We start from the raw sequence: 25,171 nt of genomic DNA, 5'->3' as shown, positions 1-25,171 counted from the left end.
TTATTTGTTTGCAACTCATGTGCTTCACATGACTTTTAATCAAAGGGTTGTTCTTGAAAAAAGGCAATTTTGGAGTCTCCCAAAGAGCCAAAGCAAAACATTTAGTTAATTTGCTCTTCATTTACTAAAAAATAAAATGCACTTTTGATTATTGAGTGATCAGAAATAGCAGGAAACTGCATTTGATTCATGTCATCTAAAATTAAATCATCACCACACAGCCCAAAGATCCATGTTACGCAAGTAAAACCCATAAATCAGATGTTAATTGAGCAATAAGTAAAAGTTTGAATACACCCTTCTTTTGGTTACTGATTTAAAAGCTTCAGTATGTTGGAAAAATTCTTAAAAGCTGAACTTTCATTATTTAGTTCTTAAAGCATGCTTGGAAAAGCAACACTTTGATCTATGTCCTTGAAAAAGATCCAATAGAGACTTTTTCTCTTTTGTGCCATCATATACTACCTGCACCTAAAAGCAAAATGCCTGCTTGTGTGCGCACTTTGTCTGTACTGATTTAAAACCTTCTGTCAGGACTTCTGGGAGAAAGGACGCAAACGCAGGACACAGAGGCAGGTTGAATAACAAAAAGCAAGCCCTTAATGGCTGTTATGAAAAAAGGAGATACAGGAAGTGCAAAAGACTAGAAAATAAAAACAGGGGATTAAAAATGGAACAAAAGAGGAAAAAGATGAACAGACAGTGAGGAAAACACAAGTTTATACACACATGCAGTCGATTAAAGATAAAGAAAGTTGAAAACAACTGACACAGGTGAAAGTAATGAGGGTGGGGTATGCAATCACAAAGGAGGGCAAACAGGAAGTAAAGCAGCTAAAAACACACACAGTCATTACCAGAGTAAAACAGGAAGTGGGAACAAGAAAAGAAAGAACACACTGGGAAAACATGAACTCTATAAAAACACAAGAAAGAATATCAGTTAAACCAAAACAAGGCCAAACTTGAACAAATACTAAATTAAAAACCAGGACAGCCAAATTATTGCGTGATTAATATGAATTAAATCTCGATTTGGAGCGACCTGTTTTCACAAGATTTGTTCTCTTTATTTCTGATGGTTTCGCTGCTTAGAAACTGCAATTGCGTCAGTCGCCATAATCAGTGGAATTACCATTTTTGAATATGCAGTAAGGCTAAGTTTGGTGGCGTGACAGCTCGTGGCTGCAGGTTGGCATAGTAACACAGCATGTTTTCTGGTATGTTGGTTTTGCAGGTACACAGCAGCCAAAAATAGCGACTGACAGCACCGCTGAAAAGAAAAGAGCAGGCCAGGTGCTCTGTTTTTCTGGAGTTAAAAAGTTTGACTAAAATCTAAAACAAATGAGATCCGTGAGTTTAATCTGCACCCAGCAGTGTGGCAAAACGAGCGCTTTGTTCTGTGTTTGAAGAGATGAGGCTGCTCACTAATGCTTTTGATGCATGGGCTCAAACAGACAGTTAAAGATGCAGCAGGGAATCCTCTTTTACTTCTTTCAACATGTTTTTCAGGTATTAACGTGGAAACCTGCAGTACATACATCATTTATATATGTGAGAAAGGATGCTTCAACCCCACGTGAACTATAGTTAAGTGCAGTAATTCATGGCTTAGTGTGATATTTTAACTTTGATTTAAGAGAAAATGAGACTGATGACATATTGAAAAGCTAAGCAGACATCAGATTGCACTCAGCAAGTGGACTTCCTCTTTTGCCATCAACCTGATCTGTTTACCTGCATCCAACCAAAGCCTGCCATCCTCAAGAAACCTCTGGTAGTAAACCTCTTCCCTTGTCCTTTCCGAACAGTGCTGCGTACAGATTTGCAAAATCTGTTTATAGAGGTTACTCACACTGTAGCTTTGAAAATAACTGAATCAAATGACTTTCAGTAATGTGAAATGATTGCAGAGAATCAACACCCAAGTCTGCAGCGCGTGATGGCTTTCAGCCATTTTCAGCTAATTGTTTTTTTCCATCAGCTTCCACTGAGTGTGCTTTCTGCTTTGTATATTTTCAGCAATAAAAGACAGTCAGCAGACATGGCGATGGAAAACTACCAGCAAAAAAACTCAAAGAAACTAAAGAGAAAACAAAAAAAACTTGCAGAAAGGGAAGGTAAACCAGCTGTTGCCGTTCTCCCTCTCTTCAATGCATAACTGGAAGAAAGAGCTTTGAGTGCATTAATTCAGCATGATGTTAAAAGATAATATTAACATAGCAGTGTCCCTTAGGCCTCTACAGAGATCTGCAGAACAAATGCACAAGACTGCACGCACTTACAGTATGATTGCAAAAGAAACCTGAGCATTACACTGGAATGTGTGTCTTATAAAGAGAGTGATAAGTGGAAGAAAGAAAAGACAGCTGATAACAGACTGCATGCTGACGCCAGTGTATCCCTTCTATCTTCCCCTCCTCACTGTTTCTCCTCCTCTTTCTGTAGTTTATTTGGTCGTGATGAATCGGCTCCCTGCACAGCACTGCAGCAGCCACAAGGAGGGCACAATCTCTCCATGCCCATCTCTCTTCATCAGCATGTATCTATCCATCTCATTTTTCTCCTCCTCTAAGCACATCCCTCGCTTTGTTCCTCCCCCTGTCTTTCTCGCCCCTGCTATCATTTGTATCATTTGTTTTTCCTTCCTCTTCGTTTTTTCCCCCTTTTTCATTTCTTTGTCTTTCTCTCGCAAACAATGGTGAGACTGCAGGAACATCTTAGGGGGGGAAAAAAAACACCAGTTCTATGCATGACAAAAACGATGACCTCATCAGCTAATGCTTTACTTGGTGTGATAAGTGACAGGATGATACCTGATGCACGAGTGCCAGATTTATGATGCCTTGGAAAAAGTTTGCACAAAGTACGCTCATGTGTTCACTGCATATTTGTGAGATTTATGGTTCCCTGAGACAGCACTTCTGCTCAGACCTGGTGCAGTTTTAGTAAGGCTACTTGTGCTGCCTCGGCTAAAGTCAAGAAACGCAAGATTACACAGATTACATGAAAGACTGCAACAATATTGGCTGCGGCTAAATGTAGATACAGACAGGTGGCAAATCAAAGGAATGTCTACTGCAGGAAGGAAACTTTATTCATCTATAAGATTTTGCTGCTTTGATGATGGTGGTGAAGACCGCTGTCTAACATCACAGAGGTGGTGATTGGCTTTAGAACAAGGGCCATAGCATCAATCAATTTTATACTCATCAACTCATTCAGTGAACCCTTGTGCCCTATGGATTGGGGAGCCTTGCCATATATCAGAGACAAAGGCGATCACTATCAGCAATGTCGTATTGATTTGGCCCAAAACATGCCAGCAGAATGGCCCGCAGGGGTACGCAGGGCCATCAGGACCCCTGACAGGAGAGGTCACGGGATCAGGATTTTTCTCCTTTAATGTGTCATTCCACTATATCTGTGTTATTTTGGCAAATACAGTACCACACACTCATGTAATCTTTATCATTCTACTTATTCATGATTCACAGGAATAATACAGCTTAAATGCTCATGTTAAAATCAGTGTGTGAGCTCATGGCTCATTGCCTCATCTTGTTGTGTGCATCTTTATGGGATTTGCAATTTTGGGGGGTTGTGGTCTGTCTCTGGCAAAACTCCCGTATTACTTAAAAAACATGCAGATTCACCTTTTTTAAGAAGTCAAAGTGAGTTGAAACTCCAAATAGATTACATTTTTTGGTACTTTCTTTGAGTCATTATGGCCTGAACAACATAAAATGAACTGACTATGGTAATACCCAACGCCTTATTTTCATTCTTGGACTCACCTTGAGTAGTTTTGCATGATTCACTGTTCAAAATTGCTCTAATTCACTGAGCCTTGGTGCTATTAATCATCAGTCTGAACACTTGCTTTAACTTGCGTCTAATTGGCTGACCCTTACAAACAAAAGGTTCAAACAGCAGGTGGGTGGAGCTCTGTGACCACTTTTTAATGAAGCCTACAAATGTCAATTGATTTGCTTATAAAGAGCTAAATAAATAGGTTACCATCACATATAAATGGCGTTGGGTTGTGACTTAGAAGCCTTGATAAACAGTCTTATTATAAATTCCTGTAACTTTAAAGGCTTCCAAAATGTACATACACACAGCTGCTGTCATTAATAATTGGAAACACTGTCACACTGAGGCATTTCCTGCACGTCAGCTGATCAGCATCAGCTGACTCTCTTAAATACCAATCACATTCAAACATCCACCGGTAGTCTTCAATAAAGACAATAAGGAGGCCTTCATAATCGGATAACCGGAGCACCACCTGCCTCAAAGTGCTCTTAGGACTCTGTTGGCTGAATTCTGCCCTCCATGTCCCCAGCTCCTCCTGTTCCAGTCTCCTATTACCACATCTGGTAATGCCATCTCATTTCCTGTGCTTTTTGTTTAACACATGATACTGTTGTCATCGCAAAAGCGAGTTCATAATATCCTGTACTTTTGACTCGTGTATCTGTCATTTAGAACAGCAGTCCCCAACCTTTTTTGCGCCACGGACCGGTTTATGCCCGACAATATTTTCACGGACCGGCCTTTAAGGTGTCGCGGATAAATACAACAAAATAAAACTAGTACCGGTACCGAAAAAAAAGAAGATTTATTCATAACACACGTGAAAAGACCCAGGAAAACCGAGTTAACGATAAAAACGATAACAAAATAACGCTGAAAACCGATTAAAAACCCTGAAAGCCACACATTTCACACCTGAGCCTCAACTCTCGCGGCCCGGTACCAAACGACTCACGGACCGCTACCAGTCCGAGGCCCGGGGGTTGGGGACTGCTGATTTAGAAGATTATGCTCACTTCGAGCTTCACATTTTTATTCTTGAAGTTAAAAATGAGCAAAACAGGCTCCCTTGTAGTATTTCTAGTCCATGCTATAGTATCTAAGTGACTTTAGTCTCTAAGGCGGTTGATTTGCAGCATGATGCTATCATTATATATCACGCACAATTAAAGTTTTGTGGATTTGAATTAGGTGATACTGCCATGAAATTAAAATTATATGATGTTTTTCTAAGGTGTGATACAATAATGGAAAAGTCATAAGCCACCCCTCTTTCCTTTATATTTTAAATCCAAGGAGCAAGAATTTCCTACTATTTTAAAGAGGTCTTGAGTAGTTCTCCGGGCTCTCCAGAGGTTTTTCAAAGTTTATCTTCTAGACGTCGGCTGCTACTCCACTCGTTTTCAGTTCAGTCCTTGTACCTGACCATTTTCATTTTTTGGTTTGTTTAACCACTTAACACTGACCTTTAAATAATTCAAGCATTAAAAAAAACATACTTAAAGGATGAGACCATTTAAAGTCGACACATAACAGAAAACATAGCAGGAAACCAATTTTGAAATGTGTTTTTAGGAACAAACACATAATTTGTTCCCATTTCTTTAGATGAGTCTATAAAATACAGCAAAATAAAGTAAAAATGTATCTTTGCAAACAAAATGATTTCCAAAGAGCCAACAACTGAAAACTTGGCATATCATGGCATGCTGTGTGTCCTCAAAGAAAATTAAGGAAGTTGGACAATTGGAAGACAAAAGAAGTGGCAGGCATGAAAAACCTGTCTACCTTAGGTGAACAGTATCTGAAATTCATGTCTTTGAGCGATAGGAAAAAAAGTCCAGTAAAACTACTAAAAGAGGTCCCGAAAGGAGGTCAGGGGACAGGTACAAAAGTGAGCTGCTACAATAATCTGTAAAGCATAGTGGAGGCTCTGTCATGGTTTTGGCTGCATTTCAGCCAGTGGTGTTGGGGATCTTGTCAGAATTGATGGAACTATGAACACGAAAAAGTACAGTCAGATTTTCATCCACCATGCAATACCATCTGGAAAGGCTCGAAATATATCAAATTGAGGGATGGCTCACAACTTTTGAATAGTTCTTAAGCTACATACAATTGTAGCCACACTACAATTTTTTGCTCTACCTTCCCAATGCTGATTTTATTTCTCAAGTTTAATCATCAACTGAGCTCTGCTCCAACACTCAAACCTGCTCTGAATTCTTTCATTAAATGATGACTTTCAATAAACGCCCTTCGTTTTAATTCCCCCTGCATCAGTGATGAGTTTGCCTTTTGCATCAAATCACAAATATCGGAAATGCTTCAAAAGCCTGTTTTGTTGTCTGGTTCCTAGGATCATATTCAAACAAGTGCAAACCTCAAACTTGTCCCCACCGCTAGACCTTGAAATTGAGTAATGTTTTCTTTTTGAGTGTTTTTTGTATATTGCCTTATAGGGCTACTGGCATAATAATAACAACCATGCTAAATTTCTCCTGTTATTTGAATATTTAAAAAAAGCAAATTCCTTCAAAGTTACAAGTCAACACAAAGAGGAGACATTGTCTCCCAAAGAAAACACTGCTGCTAAACTACCTCCAATCCCTTGTTTGCAGTCCAGGCTTTTCTTCTATGACTTATCAGTGTCACTATGTAACACATTTCCATAACGCTCACGTAGCGGCTAGTTTGGCACAGCCTCAAACAAAGAATAAGCAGCTACCTTGCACTCCGGCCTCTTTATTTGCTTGCCAGAGTCTGTAACTATAAAACGTCTCAGCTACAAATGTTCTGCTGTTGGCAGTCAGAATGAACATAAGAGTCTTCGTGCACTCACAGCAACCAAGGAACTAAAGAATCAGTGCATTACTTTGATTTTTTATGGAGGTTTCTCTGCAATAAAATGTCCAAATGCTGAACATTAGCGTTAGCTTTGACTGTATGCCCACTGAACAGAAGCTAGAGAATGTCAAAATGTTAGAGTTGAGTGCAATCAGAAACTGCAAAAATCTTAGGAGTCAGCAAGAACTGTGTGAATTATTTCTGCTAAGCCACAACCTCAACTCGGCTGGCTTTATTCTTAGCGTTCCCTGATGGTGAATACGTGAAAAATTTGAAGGATCACTTCCACCTAGTTTCAAGGAATTAGGCTGGGAATTTTCAGAATAATCTTGCTGACAGACAGACTAAAGGCAGCGGAAACACCTCTTCACTGAAGCTTGAGCGTCCACCTCGACAGGATCAGAGTGACCAGTAAAGCATGCTGACCTGCACCATGGCATATTTAGCATACTGCGTCTGTTTGCACACACTAAATATTTTTCTTTACTATTAAGTAGTGTGGCGTGCTACAGCAGTCTCTACTTGTTCAGGGTCAGATTCTGATTCAAGCAGGTAGTGCTGAACTCTGACATCAGTACAGGTCCTGCAGCAATGTGCAGTGTGAAAAATCTTACTTTACTTTCACTTCAGCTGTATAACTGCAGGAAAACCAATGCAAGCGTATGATAAAAAATTTAACTTTGCAATCCATACAGACATGTTTTGTTTTTGATAAGAGTCATGTAGAAAACGCTGCACATCTACAATCTTAATTTTGCTCTTCCCTACCACTGCATCACACACACACAAGCACACGCACATGTGCACGCTGATGCCTGATGAGTGAACCCATGTTTCTTTTTTATCAAAGCCAGCATTATCCATACATCCTTTAGCTATGATATTTTTTTACCTGTGTTTACACAATGAAAAGTTGCTGAACATGCGCTTTACCTCGGAGCACCTTGCTCATTATACTACATAAATTGATACAAAAAAAAAAAACACTGATGCAGCTGCTGTCACACAGCAGCTCCACTGCAGCAGCAGCAGCAGGAGGTTAACTTCTTTGCCCAAGGGGCCTTGAGGAGCAGGAGAGAGAGTATCTCACTTAGTATCGATGCACAATAGCAGTAAGACACTATACAGAACAAAGAGCAAAGCTTTTTTTTACAGCTAGCTGCTGAATGGACTGGTTGACAGTGTTTTTTTTAATGTTAACAAGATCTTAAAAACGTGATTTATAAATATTCATGAAATAAATGAACATAAATGAATAAATAATATGTGATAATGGTTTGTTTCAGTGTAAAAAAAAGAATATTTTTGGATTTCAGGTAGAAAATGTAGGGCTCTGTAAAAATAAAATGTTTCCCTATTAGAGACGTGGCATTTGTACATTTTTACATTAAAAAAAACTAAAATAATTTCTGCAACAATAATGTTTGGTTGCAGGATAACTGCTGATGAAGCAAGTTGTAAAGCTGAAATCTGATGTCTAATTGTTAATCTCACCTGCCAACAGACAGTTAATACAAGCAAAAACGCCCACATGAGCACCCCACACACACACACACAGACACACACAGTAAAGTACTGCCAACTGCAGCTCAGTTCTTTAACACTGCCTCAGTTTATCCTCACTCATCTGTGTCCTGCTAAAAACATCCTCTCCCCATTCTGTGTGTGCATGTGTGTGCACATGTGTGTGTGTCCTTGAAGTGGCCCACTTCCTTTGGTGCTGAAGCTGCACTGCATGCCTCTGTTGAGGCATTTTCTTTATTTCGCAAAAAAAACCAAACTATATGTCCTTCACTTTGTCTTTTCATCTCTCTCCCTCTCCCCCCACTCCCTTCTTTGCTCTTCACAAACATTCTGTTCTTTCTTCTTACCTTATTGGACTCTTTAATTCCTTTATACCTCTGAGCGGCATCCCCTTCGGTCTTCTCCTTGGTTTTTTCATACTGCATACTCCTCATCCCTTTCTTCTCTACTCCTCCTTCAGCAACTTTTCCTCTTCACATCTATCCCTCTGCTCTCTCCGACTCTCCCTAAGCTTCTGCCCCGCCACCCCCCTCCCTCTTCAGCTAACTTCTCTCTTTTCTTACTCTCTCTCTCTCTCCGTCGCTCTCTTTCAAGCCAGTACTCAAGAGGTATTTACTGTGCGTGTGTGTGTGTGTGTGTGTGTGTGTGTGTGTGTGTTCATGTGAGGGCAGGTATGTTTGTGCCAGCTGGAAGTCTTGGGAGGAGGGAAGCAATCTTTATGTGTGTGTGTGTGTGTGTGTGTGTGTGTGTGTGTGTGTGTGTGTGTGTGTGTGTGTGTGTGTGTGAGGAGATGCAGCAGCACAGCATAAGCATCCACATACTCAGACTGGATGTCCACACTGAAGCCAGACGGTCAGCCATGCCAAAACCAACCGAAACACGCAAACCCTCGTTAATATGGCACTAATCTCATCCCCGTTGCGCTTTAAGAGTAATTTACTGCAGGCTTCATGAAAGTGTGTGTTAGCATTGTGCATTATGTCCTAAATGTGAAAATATAGACACAGATGTTGAAAAATGAGTTTTTATATAAGAAAGTAGTTGCTATTTTTTACCAATAGTACACAAACTTAAACTGAAACATTTTCACTGTAAAGGCTTTCAGAGAAACACAGATTTGGAGAAATAATCACCTGTATTTTGTGCTTTTCTTACATAGAAGAGTGAGTTGTTAAGCAGCCAGAAAGTATTTGGAGCTGTGTAATTTATTATTCTTTATCACTATAGATAAAAATGCAGCTTTTCTTACAGAGTCTACATATTTTAGAGGAAGGTAAATGGAACAGCAGACAAGTTAAAGTGACAGATAATCAAATAAAGTCAGATTTTTTTTAACTTCTAAGAAAACCTACGAATTTAGAGCACTTGAACTAGTGTGACAATTACTCATGCAGGTGGATTAAGATCAGGTGCCATTGAATACTGCTTTAGTCGTAAGAATCTCCATGAAAAACATTTTAACGCCTAAAACTTTCTGCCCAGAAAATGCTTGTGCATGTGTTTATCTGACTGACCTGCAGGGCGCTGTTGAGGAAGCAGCTGTTCTGTCCCGGCTCGTTGCTCAAGCCTTTGCTGGGTGCGATAGAGGTCATGGTTCTCGGGGTCACCAGCCCCTGCACCCCACCTACCGCTCCACCGCCCGACGCAAAGTAGTTCCTCTTCCACGACATCACTACCTGGACGCCCCCGTTTCCACGACAAGGCGGAGAAGGGGCGGGGCAGCAGACCAAACAACGGCCTCTATGTCACTCCCATGAGAGAGAACGAGGGAGAATGAGAGAAAAGCAGAGGAGGACAAAATGGACGGAGGAAGAGGAGGGAGGTGGCGGCCGTAGATTGAAGAGACGCGGTGTGTCTTAGACGGGGATTTGGCACCCATACAACCCTGCCCCTCTCCAGCCGTGTTTTTACTTTAAAATCTGTCCACTTGCATGAGCCAGCGGTTGGCTTTTTGTTTTTCTGTTTTTAGCTCCTCGGATTTAGCAGTTTGTGTTTAAAGACATGAGAACGTTTCCAAAGCGTCCTTTGGCAGATTCTGTCACATGGATTAGACAGCGCTGCTGCTCCCATGTGGGGACTCCGTCGATGCTTTCTTCTCCTCTTTTACTTTGCCTGCAAGACACAAAGACCAACCTGTTAGGACTCTGCACACACAACAACGAGCAACAAGAACCTTTAGCAGGTTTACCAACAGGTACAACTGTGGTACTAAATCCTGTTGACTCCATAGACAGAGTGATGTTCCTTTAGTACCAATGCAGCTGAAAAAAAATGACGAGGACTTGTAAAGACTTAAACAATAAACTCTGTTCCAGGGTGTTAACCAGATAAATGAAAGTGAGACTGGTCTACCCCTCCTGAGAGTTTGTTTGGCAGATACAAGAATATCACTGATAACTATTCCCTCTATTGCCTTTATACTTATTACAACACGCTAGCATGGAAACAACATGAACAAGTAATCACCACATTCGATCACTCAAAGCAAAACTGCAACTTTAACCTAGATAGCAGCAACATTTGGTCCTAATCAGGATACTTTGGCACTTTGGCTCAGACTTTGAGACTAGATGTGGCCCAATAGTCACAACATACCAACCCAGTCTCATGGCATGGGAATAGTCCCACGTTTTGCCGCGATATCAGGTTGAACACACCTATTGTCTTGCACATGTTAAGTAGATCCTTTGGGTCACATGGGTTGCAGGTTGGGAACTCTGCAAGACATTTACAACCAATTTTTGCAAGGCCATATGATGTTGGAGGGTGAACTTGGTCTATAATTATGATTAAGTGGGTGGTTTGTGTCAAAGTATCATACACATGATTGCCAGGACTAGGTTTCCTAGCAGAACTCTGCGTGGTAACAAGATGATTAATGTCATTCCCTTCACATGTCAGTGGTATCAATGTAATGGCGGATCACTGTATACTTCTGAAATCTGTCTTGGCCTCTTTTATGGCATCAACACATAAAAAAGGCAAAATAAAATAATGAAATACATTTAAACCAGCAAATTTTAAAAAGGCGGTAAAGGCTGTTGCTTTGCCATCATGTAAACATCATACGAACACAATAATATGAGGGAGGGTAGCAGTGCATCAGTGGTAGGACACAGGAAGAAATCTGTTATGTCATTTCATAATCAGTACTTAGGGACATTATCTGGAGCTTATGCTGGTTCAAGCATCAATATGCACGGCTTCTAAACATGCGTGTGTGAGATGATAAAAAAAAGGCAATCTGTGTGTTTGTTACTCTACAATATGTGTGCGTGGGTGTGTGTGTACATGAAGTTGCATAACACCACAGGGCAGTAGCTAGCATATCCGCAGTGCCCCCTCCACCCTCCCTCCCTTCCTTCCTTCCTTCCCCTATAGCTTCCCCACTTTTGGCAATGCTCCCTCGCCTGATTGCTGGGTTGCGTTACTGCCACAGCACCCCCTTGGCGAGAGGCCAGAGGGCGCAGGGATGCTGCGGCGAGCAGGTGAGCAGCGTGGGCAGTTGCTATGGCGATGGCCACATGGGATGGGTAACAGTGGGGTGGGGTGATGGGGGGTGGGATAGAGCTTGGGGAGGGGACATCGTGACAAGGATGGCAAGTGAAATGTATCAGAGCGAATACAGAAGGAAACATTATGCAACTGTTAGGCAGCAACATTGTCAGTTCATCCACTTGTCACAGTCACAGAGTTCTACTGCAAACTCTATCTATCTATCTATCTATCTATCTATCTATCTATCTATCTATCTATCTATCTATCTATCTATCTCTTATATACGTTTATCCGTTAACAAACAAATCCAAATTGCCTGAGGATTTAAAAAGGGATTTGGTGTGCCATTTTTTTCTCTACAGCACAGCATTCTGAGCTTCTTTCTCAGCATACAGTGTGCATGTGTGTGTGTGTGTGTGTGTGTGTGTGTGTGTGTGTGTGTGTGTGTGTGTGTGTGTGTGTCCCGCTGAGCCTGTGTAGAGTGTGTGATCACACATCCTCTCTCTGACTGCACCCTACAGCCCCACACAGCCGAGATCGCTCTGGCAAGCCTTCGCACAAGTGCTGTTTATGCGTGTGTGCATGTGTGTGTGTGTGTGTGTGTGCTCATGCGTTTGTGTGTCCCCACATCTTCAGCTAGTTACCATGGAAATAGGCCAAGCAGCAGGCACGCGGGGGAAAAGCCGAACCATGTGATTTTACAGAGAGACACACTGTGCTGCACTGGTTGAGATAGCGCACACACACTCACACACACACACACACACTCACACATGGGGCTGGCAAGTGATGATGATGATGTGTATTGATGCTAGAGACTTCCTGGAAGCCAGAGTGAGTCAAGGCACAAGTCATTCAAATTCCCTGACCACGCACTGGCAGGCATAAGGAAACCAGGACCTGTGGATACAGCACAGACAGATGGAGGAGATTTTCCACGTGTGATGTTGAGGTGAGGACACTCTTTGTGTCGTGCACCAAGACACTAACCTGTGACCTCATGTCCGCCTTATCAACTTGGTGGAAGTCAGCGCAACCTGGCTTTGAGCATGAGGCAGTTGTCACAGAGTGAGCAGTCACCTTTTCTCAGCAGTCAGTAGTCATTTTCAGATATCCATCTCTGCCAGCTTCTGATACAAATAAGCAGCGAGGGCTGTAGTGCTCTACTAATAATTTCACTACATTTCTCAGTGGTGTTGTGGTAAGGTTGCAGATTTCTAAATTTAATAACTTTTCAGCGAAGCTTTTTCTTAAGTAGTGCATTAGCATCCATTTTACATTTACAGAGCATTTCAGAAGCTGAGGATCAGCAACGGGTTCTGCTGCAGTCTGAGAGAAAACTAAGGGCCAGATTTCCTGCTGCAGCACCGCAAGTTGGGTTCTGCTGTGAAAAGTGGCAAGGCTGCATGTAAGAGGTGGGAAGATTTTTGTAACTGACCCTGTTGCATATGTATTTCTGGGAGTTCTTTTCTCAAGGCACAAAACTTAGAGAGGACAACATTTAACTGAAGAGTGCAAAATGATTTATTAAGATTTGCGACACGCAATTCTGCTAATTGCACCAATATTTAATGCCACAAAATGGCATATCTTATTTTTTGTGCTTCATATTGAGATGAATTGTCTGCAGCTGGGTTTAGAAAACAGTAGCTTTTATCAATTACCCATAAAAGTAACCCCACCTATGAGTGCTATTTGGGAATCACACTCACATGCTATTTTGCCTTGTTTAGTAAATCTCTCCCTAAAGGAGGATTCGGATGTATAAGTTGCTTCAACATTTTCTAGTGCATGTGCCTGACATTTAGCTGATATTGTTGTTCACTGACCTGTTGTAGGCAGGAACATCATTACAGCATTAGCAGTTGGCATGACCTAAGCCAGCTGCCTGTGTCTTACAGGGTGATTACTCACCACAATGATCAACTTGTACTTCATTCTGATGTCTAACAACAATCTGCAAAAGCCAGTTTCTCACCACAGTCATTTCCACAGGATTGCAGAGAGAAAAAGTAAGTACACCCTTACTGCTTCCATAGAAAGTAGATGCTGGTGTTGATAATAGCGGTGCTGATCTTTAGCAAGTGTGACGACCTTTATAAAAGCTGAGGTTTTGGCAGTTTGCAGGTCTGGAGCATAAAGGTGTGTGTTAACACAAAGGTATGGTGTTAGATTTGTATTGTTGATTGTCATTTATGCTTAGAAATATTTACTTATATATGCTTAGAGTTTTGTAATTAGTTGTAGATTGGTAGAGGTTTTGATCCTTGATAGTCTGCAAACTTTGTGTGTATTAGACAGCACTTTGGGAGCATGAGAGGTCATACCGTGTCTTATTGTTTTATGGTAGGATTAACGTAGCTACGTCTGTTCTAGTCTAAGTGCTCTTTGTTTAGATGAACTGCAGGACTTCCTCACCGTGTTATCTAGGATGAACCATCTAGGGTGAGGGGGAGGCTACCCTCTTCCTGACCAAGGATGTTTGACCCTTTGATCAGCAACACACACACACACACACACACACACACACACACACACACACACACACACAGGCAAGGTACTCTTTGTTTGTATGTAGACGTCGTATGTTAATGAACCTATGCATATTCATGTAACCTCAATAAAAAGACAGTGTTACGGGAGGACGGACGAGACCAACTGGAGTCAAGCGGTTGTCCGGTTCTCTCCCGTGCACGAGTAACATGAAGAACTTTGCCTACTTGTGTCTTGCTTAGCAGTGTAATTATATTGTCTTCAACGTTCCAGCGGATGGGTTCAAGCTACAAACCTATCATATGGGGCAAAGACATCAGTAATGAGCTTAAAGAACTAAGTCCTAAGCGCTACCTATCAATGTGGGAAGCGTCGTAAGGCCATTAGAAAACAATTTAAAGTCCACCATTCTCCTTAAAGTTTATCCACAACTAGGGCTGCCACGATTTGTCGACTAGTCACGATTACGTCGACTATCAAAATCGTCGACGACTGATTTAATAGTCGACGCGTCGTTTGAAGCTTTGTAAGATCCCAAAAGACGCAGGAATAAGTAGCAGGATTTAAGAGTGTAATAACGGACTGAAACAGAAGATGGCAGCACTGCATGTACAAGGATGCCAGCTGCCGTTAAACCCCGAAGAAGAAGAAGAAGAAGCAGCTGTGTCCCAGAATTCATAGCGCGGCCCAGCTCAGTTTCCAACAATGGCGGCAGCTAGTTAGTTTTAATATTACTCTTATTATTCTTTCTGGGTCACAAAATAAACGTTTAACATATTTTCAGCCGAGAATGTAGCTGTGTAAACCTCAAATATCGGCTCAGTTTATCAGGACACCACATATTTTCAAAAGCGCTCCGACGTTTTCGGACACGTCTGTTACCCACTAGCTCGATAGCTAGCCGGGGGCTAGGTCACTAGCACGGTGAGAACACCGGACTCCCGGCAAATTGTTTTCAAACCCACCGCCGTCTTTCGCTACTCAGGTTAAATATATATGAGTCACTTAGATAAATTAAAAATGTTGTTGTTTGGCTTTTTTTTTTTTTTTTTTTTTAGTATTTTATTTGTTCCTGAGTAAATCAGTTTGTCTGAGATTAAAGTTATAGTTTTTACACAGCTGAATAAACGTCAAGCAGACAGCTGATTATCAGAAGTGTGAGATGCTGGAGAATATACTCCGGTGTCCTGTTATATTTTAGATAGCAAGGAGTTTATTGAACTTCACCGAAACAATCTGCAAATTTCATTAAAATTGAATAAACTATCATCTTGTCTTTATTTTTAGTTAGCACCTTAAAAGCTTAAAGCTGTAAGCTAATGATAGTTATATAAGAGCAGATGCTGCTGGTGCAATAAGCTGTAGTTTTACGTCCAGTGGATGATGATCTGATTAGTCGACTAATCGCATAAATAATCGGTGACTAGTCGACTATCAAAATAATCGTTTGTGGCAGCCCTATCCACAACTGGAAGCCATTCAAGACAGTTGGCAGGAGTGGACCCCGAAGTCTGACTGTGCAATTCTCAGAGAATCTGCAAAATAACAGGTTTCCAGGAGAAAATATCTTTTCTCTAAAAAGAATGTGGCAGAACAACTTTGGTTTGTAAAGATGTATCTGAACAAGCCGCAAAACTTCAAGAACACTGTCTTCTGGAAAGACAAAACCAGAGTTAATATCTTTGGCCATAATGCACAGCACTGTTTGGTGAAAACCAAACACAGCATATCAGTGCGAAAATGTCAAAGCACCTGTCATGCACAGAGGCAGAGGGGTGATGAGTCGCACTTGCTTTGTAGCCACTGATCCTGGATGCCTCACTATCATCAAGTCGACCATGAATTTCTCTGCATGCCAAAGATTCAGAGTGGCTAAAAAGAAAAGTATCAAGGTGTTGCAACGGCAAATGTGATTAAAATAAACTTAAGAGAGCTGAGCTTAAACAAATGCCTTCAAAGCACACAATGATGTAGGAGCGCAATTATTGTACTAGATCTTTTCTCTGTGTAGCTACTTGAATGATATTCATCATCCATTCAATTAAAGGAACAGTTCACTCCTATTTTTGAGAACTGCAAGGAAAAGGCCATCTGCTCCCATCATATACACGAGAAGGCATTCATTTCTATCTCAAAAACTGGGTAACTCACACCAAAACAATCAAGATGAATAAAAAGCACTTTTGATGAATGAAAAAATTGATTTAATAGTAGTTTAACTCTATTGAAATCTTCTGTTCTGTTCAACTAGTATCAACGCTGTTGATGAATGACACCTGAACGCACACAGCTGTCCACTGTCCCATGTAGACCTGTGTAGTGGCTCCATCAATGCCAGCCTCCATTATACTAGCACTAGAACTAATAAACTATTACCACTACTGCCACTAGTGCTGTTAATAATACATTGCTTTCAGTAATAATATTTTTGATGTCCCTTTCTCTTGAACTGTCTCGTCTTCTTCTGTCCTTTATCTATCTTTTACTCTTCTTCCTGTTTTTCAGCTTTACTTCAGCTCATCAAGTGATACGCAGGAGGTTTGCAGAAGTTTATCCAAGGACAGAATCTGACGGATGGATGGATGCCTGTTTGGTCCCCGGTGCACTGTGGAGCCTCGTCTTTGATCCATATAAATGTTAACATTCGATGAAAAACATTCCTCTACGTTCATCTGCTATTCTGTCGCTCTGTCACGTCAACATTTGACACTGTATGGCAAATACAGCAAGCTTTTATTGAATTTTCTCTTCTAATCTCAGTCCTGTTCTAAGACTTCTTTCCATCTTTCTTTGCTTTGGGAAAAAAAGTCCACAGCTTCACTGTGGTCTGTATTATAGCCGTTGGGTTTCATTCAAAGTATGTGAGCTATGATGTATCGACCAGGAAAAACTGAATGGACATATCAACACTTCTATGTCCCTCCTCCCTATTCAGCTAACTTGGGCTTCATTAGTTTTCCAATTAGGAATAAAAAATATTTTATTATTGAGAAGGTCAGGATGGTAATTTTAGTCAAACTGTGGACCCCAAGCCTTTTTAACCTCACATGTAATGAGGTGAGAATCGTCCTTAGAGGGATTTTTTTTTAGTATGTTTAATCTTTAAAGAATTCATGCAAGAAAAAACAATCAAACCAAGTAAAATTACATTAAAAACAAGCAGTTTATGAAGCAGAAATGCAGTGTGCTCCCTTTTGTTTATACCGACAACCTCCAGAGAAATCAGATAATAGAAAATGTTATAATATGGCCAAAATATTAAATATATTAATATTTAACATTAAAAGTCGTGATATTTTTCTGCATCACATTCAAAAACCCTGGGTATTACTACACTGCTATTACCGCTACTCTTCAGATTTTCAGCCACTTCAGTGACGTCTGTATCTGTTGGGTGATGACGTCTGGCCCACAGCTCTCTCAGAGGTGTTGGGATTGTGCACAGAGCCAGTTTGGCTCTTCTACACCCAAGTAGGAAAACTATTAATAGAGCTCACTTTGTGAACAGGGCTATTGTCGTGTTCAAACCAGGCGGTGTCTTTCCCAAACTGTTGCCAAAAACTTGGAAGCAATAAGCGCACTACAATCTGAGCAAATTATACATCAGTAGCTCTTCTGAAGCTTGTGATCGCATTTTACACAGATGGAGTGGCCAAGCTTTAAGTCAGCAAGATTTCGAGTCCTTAAAATGTGTTTAAATTGCTTGGAAATCTGAACATTTGCAGTTTTGTCAGAACTGAAAGAGCTCCATCTGCAGAGTAAGACTGAGTGATACGTTTAAAGGATGCAGAACAACAACATCCATCCATTTTCTTCCACTTATCCAATTTGGAGCCATGGGGGCTGGGGCCTTTCACAAATGTCATAGAGCGAGAAGGTACACCCTGGACAGGTCACCAGTCTGTCCCAGGGCTAATACAGAAAGACAGCTTGTATTCCTCTCTACAGCCAATGTAGACTCAACAAATAATCTAACAGAGAGAACCCACGCACCTCTTAAACAGTTTTAGACCTAAAAATCGAATATTTTTAGGTCTAAAACTGTCTACCATGGCTGACTCCTCTGATTACAAAAATATAATGAAGCAGGGGAAGCTTGTTGGCAAGACTACCTTTGTGTCTGACAAGTCTCTACTAAATGAGCCTGCAGTGACTCTCAGTTTCACAGAAACATCCTATCTCAGTTTTAAAATACCAAGATGGCAATGACAAAAGTGTTCGGTTTGGGCCTTCACAACGAAACTTCACTAACCAACAGATGATGTCACAGTGTCTTTGTCTTTTAAATACAGTATATGGTTACATTCACATGAATGACAAGTCCCAAGTGGAACTGATGGTGAATATTGGTATTTATTTATGTTGAACGCAGAGGAAGCGATTCATGACAACCAGAGATCACAGAAAGTCAGCGGTATCTGGCGTCATCAAGCAACAGTTGGATCCTAAGATATGCTTGTTTTCCAGTACCACGATTGTGTCATTTTGATGAGAGCCTATGAAGAGGGCTTTTCAACCTACGCAAGCATGCTCCTGTGAAGTCCTCCAAAAACCCAACAGCATGTAGCTCGGCTATGCGTAGATCGAATGCTGGTTGGTTGGCAAGTGGGCCAAAGAGGTTCAGGGAGTGCCAGGACACTTTTCACTGTTTTTATCACTCAGTTCCACTTTAGCTAGTTTACTGTTAGAACTTTGCTCTTCTGCAGCTGGCTGACAGACCAGCAACAACACAACCAAGAGTAGCCCACAAACAGGCTGTTCATACCTCGCCCACGGTCTGCACTGCCAACGGTCAACAATGTTCACCCCATAACTGCAAATGTATCGTACAGTTGCCGGTTTGCATAAGCAAACCACCGACTGATATGGCAGGATGGTAAATATTGTTAGATGATTACCTAGGCAACCAGAAACTGTCTCATTTTATCATGTTTTTTCCTTTTAAGTTGTATTTCCCATCTTAAAAACTGACTGGGAGGGTATTACTTGACACTATTTGCTGTCTCTCTCTCTCTCCCTCTCTGCTGTGGGTTAGTATGGCTTGGTGACAGTGACACTGGTGTCAAGCAAGCTGAACAAAGAGCTGATACTGTCCCCAAGGACAATAGCCTGCCTCTGACGCTGTCTTCTTGCCTCTGAAGCAAACCTACAGGCGAGAAGTATATTTAAATATTGCTGTAAAAGAAAGACTCGATCTTTCAGAAACTACACGCTGCCTTTGTTTGTCCTTTGGCTGCACTTTCTTCACTCCTTTCCATTCACTTCATTCCTGTTCTCTGCTTCTCACTTTCTTCCACTGACCTCTATTTTCCATTTTCATTCACTCTCTCCACTTCTCTCCCACCATTCATCTCTGTCTCTTTCCTTTCAGTTTCCAAAAAAACCCCACATGCATGTTCTCACATACACGCGCGCACACACACACACACACACACACACACACACACACACACACACACACACACAGTGGTTTCCCTGTAATTGGGTTATGTGTAACTTCAAATAGCCCCGGCTGACAATAGGGAGAGCCCAGAGTTCATCCTCCCCTCCGTGCTTCTCCTTCTCACCCCTCTTTCCCGCTCTAAACTTATATTTGTGTGTTTCATGTGTATGTGTGTGTGTATGTGTGTATGAACATACTGTATGAGCACGTGTCGCTGCATGTGTAAGCATATTACCGAGACGTGGGTCTTTTTTTTTTAAAGCTTCAAGGTTATTTTCCTGATCACACTCTGCAACATTAAAGTTTACATGTGAAATAATACATGTAATTGCATGCACCCGCACAAAAACACACACACGACCCATTATAGCTGTGCACATGAGCTCACCCGATCCTGTTAGTAGAAAATAAGAAGAGTGGTGAATATTTGCTTAATATTTAGGCTATTACATAACCATCAATATTTACAATGCATTCTGGGAATCATGTGCGATTTTTGCGGTTTTGGTGAGAGAGAGAAAAGAGAACGAGAAACGGCATTCAGGGTTGATGGAGGACAGGAATGGAAAGGAAAGGAAGAAGAAAAAAGAAAAGGAAGCAATGTAAGTAAATGAAAAGAAAGGAGAGAAAAGATAAGGAAATCAAAGAAAGGAAAGGAGATAAAGAAGAAAATTAGAAAAAGAAAAGAAAGGGGAGGAAAGGTAAGAAAATCAAAAAAGGAAAGGAAAGGAGAAAAATTAAGAAGTTAAAGAAAAGAAAGCAAAGGACATTAATGAAAAGGAAGGAGAGGAATGAAATGAAGCAAATGGAAAAGAAAAAAATGAATAGGAAGTCAAAAAAGAAAAGAAAACAAAGGAACTAAATGAAAAACAATGATAGAAAAGGAAACCAAAAGAAGGAAAGGAAAGGAAAGATGAGATCATAAAAGACAAGGCAGAGATTGAAGAAGAGAAAAAGAAAAATAGAAAAGGGCACTGCAGACTTGGAGAAAAAGTGGCAAAAGAAGGGAAAAGAAAGAGAGGAGAGGAATAAGTGGGACATTACGCTGAACAAACAACTATGGGGAAAATGAGAGAAAGAACACTCCAGCGGATGGTAAAGGTCATGGGAGACATGCAATATAAGCGTGTCGTGTCTTTACTCTCCTCCTTCATCTTCTCTTTAATCTCCTCTTCCTTATACCTCAATCCTCTTATAATCGCATGCATGTTGATCCAACTCTAACCACAGAGGCAGAAACACTTTAACTGAAACGCCAACAGCACACAGGCCTATGCTCTGTAAAGCCCAGAGAGCCTAGTGTTAATAAAGGCAACCTAAAAACAGACCCAAAACTCAAAGTTAAATGCAAGCATGAAAGAAAACCTTTAGCCTTAGCTCTGAGGATGTTCATATCACATGTCAAGCTGCTCAGTCACATAAATCACCCTGATTAGTTTGAGTACTTAAATAATGCCAAAGCAAAGTAAATTCTCTCAGAGGGGAAGCCAGCATGTCTCTCTGGCTTTGTGTTTGGGGGCAATAAAGACAAAACAGTCAGAGTTATCTTTCGCTGCATCCCTGCCGCTTGGAGTGTGTCACAGCATACAACATCAAAGCAATCAGGTCATAAAAACACAGAAAAATCAGTGCATATAAGGATACGGCTTTGAGATGGTGTTTTTAAACTGAAATAGTGAGAGTGGCCATGAGTAGACAGCAAATAAGCAGGGATGACATTAATACATACACCCTTATGTTTATATTAACCTTAACTTCAACTAAATTTGGAGCCTTGCAGAGCTTTTCATCTCCAGAAAACAAAAACTGATGAGAAAGACCAACTTAAATGTCAAGGCGACATTTCAGCTCAGTTTGGAGGGTGACGGTGGGCTTCTGAGTGCAAGAGAGAGAGACACAAAAGAGAGAGAGAGTGGGATCTGAACTCCTCATGTGGAGGCTTCATCCTGTTCAACCAATGCTCATCTCTGCAAGGTTAGCAGGTTTCGGGTCAAAGCATAAAAGTTGGGACTTCAGGAGTCACCAGAATGCAAAACAGACACACAAAAAACAAGTCTGCGTGCTCCTGCGTGATGACAAGCCTATATGAAAACAAGGAGAACTGCCAGCAGCCTGTACCCTATTTCCCCCTTTTTTTCTAAGGTATTCACGTGTGTGCGTACGCGAGGCACGCGGCAGAAGGCTGTGTCACCGTCTCTATAATGTGACGGTGCTGAGGGCCGGCGCTGATGCGGGCCAAAGTCATCAATCACGCAGATCGAAGCCGCAACATTAAATCACTACAGACCCCCACCCCGAGCGATGACAGCGGAGCGTGAATCCGTCCCGGTAAAAAGCCGCGGTCTCTCGGTCATCCATCTATCAACAAGTACACGAAAAACACTGCCAACGCCAAAACATGCTCTGGCGCACAGGAGCCACGCGCTCAGTAGTGGCATGTAGCTTACCTGAGTGGACTTAGTGGGACGACCTGAGCAATAACACCTGTAACTCTGGAGAAACGAACCCGGGGCTGGTTTGATGGGGAAGGCTAATTAAAGCTGTGAGCGCCGTGCAGCACGAGGGAGAGCAGCTGCGCAGAGAGAATTACTGACCCGAGACCACCTGATAAAATAATAAAACTGACACGAGACAGAGCAACAGAGCGAGCTCCGATCCCGCCCCTGCTGCTGCTCCTGATGATGATGATGATAATGATGATGATGAAAGTAGTGATGATAATCATGGAGATTATGGTGATGGGGAAGAAAAAGATAGCCATCCTCTGAGACTGTCACGAGAGCGCATCTGGTGGTGGGGGGGGTGGGGGGTGATCACATCTGGCTGACACGCTGACTGCCTCCTCTCAAAATATCAAAAGAGAGACGCACGCACACCTACTCTGTCCGGTGCGGTCACATGCGTTTCGACCCGGTCTTTGTAGCGGTGATGCAGCCCGTGCGGTGCGCAGTGTGCAGGTTTTTACTCACCCCGGCTGCTGTCGCCGCCAGTCTCCGTCCGATCGCGTGTCCTACCGTGTGACTTAACGGGAGAGAGGGCGAGCCGTGGGCGCATCCAGCCCCCATCAGCGCCATCCAGCGCTGCGGTCGCGGTACACCGCTCTCGCGATACCATGCCATCTCCTCCAGCTCTCTCCGCTCCAATATGTGACGTAGCGCTTTTATCACGCTGTTTGCTCAGCCCGATGCCGCCGCCTTCTGGGCACGAGGCGCGTGGAGCGTGAGGATGGTGATGATGTCATCCCACGGCTCACCTTCTGCCCTTACCTGTTTTTGATCTCCCTGTTTTTCTCTCGTATCTGACCCGCTGGCAGCAACACGCAGAGGACATCTGTTTAGTTTTTGTAGCTGGAGACGTGCCAGCACCAGTTTAGAGTCACTAACAGGGACTGCTGGTGGAGCAGGTGAGAGGTCACGTGGACACCGTTTAGTTTGACACTGGGAGGTGCGCGTGAGAAAATAAAACGGTTTGAAGTCTTTCAAGAACATGTACGATTAGAGATGTGTTTTACTCGTGTTTGGCATCTTTATCTTGAGGGTCAATCGAATTTGCCCGCCAATAGCTATCCATCCTCTGCGCATATCCAGACCATCGCAGTCCTGCCTCTCTGACTTTGTATCCTAACTGCTCAACCCTGACCTGTCGGTGTGATGTACTAACTAATTTCTAATCCTGACCACTGAGGTCACTCCAAATGAAAATATTAAGTAGCTGTAGTGTGTTTTAATACTATTGTAAAAGGTATTGGAATATTAGGCTACATGTCAGAGAAAGGTGGACTTAAATATTTCTAGGGATTTGCCTTTTGTTGAGTTAGATATAACTCCCATGCTCCTTTTCCCAGTAGCCATATGTTGTTTTTCCAATTTTACACATTTTCTACTGATGAAATCATTCCTGTTATAATTCTTATAAGTGTTGCACAGTTACACAGTTAAGTAAGTATCCTGAACCTTGCTGCACAACATGGCATCATTTATAACCTAATCAAATTTACAACGCCTGTCCCTAGATGTGCTTTTAATATACCTAAAATAATATGATCCTAATCTTGTGTACAGTGATTTCAGTTTGCACATTTTGCAGGCTGGGTGTTTCTTTTAAGCTACATGCATCAAAGCTTCTCATTACTGAAATTACTGAATTATGCTACTTTACATTTTTACTGTTGTAGCATGCCCATAGCTATTGGTCAATTATGCAAAATCATCCATAACCACTTAAACAGTTATGGGTTGCAGGCTGATGGAGCCTACACCAGCTGCCCTGGGACAGAAGGGGTACACATTCAACAGGTCACCATTCTATGCAGGGCCAACAGAGAAAGACAACCATTAATGGTCAAATCAAATTCTCATCTACAGGAAGTTTAGAATCAACAATTAACTTAACATGTTTCTGGACTGTGGGAGGAAGCCGGAGCACCGAGACAGAACCCATGCAGGCACGGAAATAACATGCCAACTCTGTACAGAAAGGCCTCCCTGTATAAAATGATCCAAAAGCTAAAAGTATTATTCACTGCCTGATTGGTCTATCCAAGGACAATGTCCTTGTCATAAAGTCTTTACAATGTTTACTTTGTAATTACTGGAATGGCTGTCATTACATTCCTTCTATACTCCACTTACCCCTTCTCAAAAATGAACTGCACAGTGGTTTACTTACATACTTTATTCAGGAACATTTTTTGCCAATTAATGTAATACATAATTTAAAATTGGTATTTTTTGTTTTGAGAAGACACTTTGTGTTAACTGTAAATATACTCACCTCACTTTTTGATGGATCATTGTGGATAAAGAATAGTCTCAAATAGTTTTAACAGGGGATCTTGTTATTTATAACTTGTTTGTTTTGAGCATGAATATTCTTTCTCATGTAGTAGTTTTCTATACCACAAACTTTAATCACTATTAGATGGGTTAGTTTGAAAAAAATGTTTATATATGTCATAGTCTGTGGGAGTGTCTGGGGTTTTTCCACCCGTGGCCGTTGGTCTCCTGTCCATCCCTTTGGGGTGGAGCTTCCTGTACCTCACCTGGGCCTCTTCTGCAAGCAATCAGCGGGAGAGCTACTTAAACCTGTGCAACCTGCCTCTAGTTCGTTATGCTCTCCATGGAGGTAACGAGGCAGCTCCCCTATGTTTAGAGGAAACTGTCTCCACGTTTTGGACGACCCCCCCCCCCCCCCCCCCCCGAGCCTACAATAACTCCCTCTCCGTCTATTAGGACGAGGCGAAAGGATCCCTTTTGCCTCTCTGTCTCTTGACATAACCTCCTCTGTGATCCAGTTTCCTAGGGCCGCCCTTCTCATTTCCAATTGCCACTTCCCCGTAGCCATTTCTAATCTGTCTCACAATCTCAGCTATCAAATAAACACTCTTGTAAATAGTTTCCTCTGCTTCTTGGTGTCTGCATTTGGGTCCACTTCTTAGGCGAACTTTCAGTTCATGACAATATCATGTTAGGTCATTAAGAGTTAGTGTAAAAGTTTTCAACCTTGAGTTGCTTTCTTCCTTTTCTATTAATTTGTTACTTTCACATA

General features: G+C 41.8%; 1 protein-coding gene across 7 annotated transcripts in view; it reads right to left on the bottom strand.

Moving 5' to 3' along the window:
• usp54b (ubiquitin specific peptidase 54b) overlaps window positions 1–23,153 on the bottom strand; it is a 59,990-nt gene extending 36,837 nt beyond the window's left edge. For 2 of the 7 annotated variants that reach the window (XM_082544311.1, XM_082544315.1), the window contains exons 1-2: window positions 22,594–23,152; window positions 9,705–10,302 (exon numbers count right to left, since the gene is read on the bottom strand). In XM_082544311.1, coding sequence (XP_082400437.1) covers window positions 9,705–9,860 — 156 coding nt within the window. In that variant the 5' untranslated portion in view covers window positions 9,861–10,302; window positions 22,594–23,152. Of the gene's footprint in view, window positions 1–8,537; window positions 8,703–9,704; window positions 10,303–22,071; window positions 22,345–22,593 lie in introns of those variants that run through there. The other 5 variants (XR_014278458.1, XM_082544314.1, XM_082544316.1 and 2 more) reach the window with 5 other exon arrangements.
• Between the last annotated feature and the right edge of the window lie 2,018 nt (window positions 23,154–25,171).

Source organism: Aulonocara stuartgranti, assembly GCF_965226115.1.
Source record: "Aulonocara stuartgranti genome assembly, chromosome: 8".
NCBI lineage: Eukaryota > Metazoa > Chordata > Actinopteri > Cichliformes > Cichlidae > Aulonocara > Aulonocara stuartgranti.
Note: the sequence above shows the minus strand (reverse complement) of the source record. Positions and strands in the feature narration are given on the sequence as shown.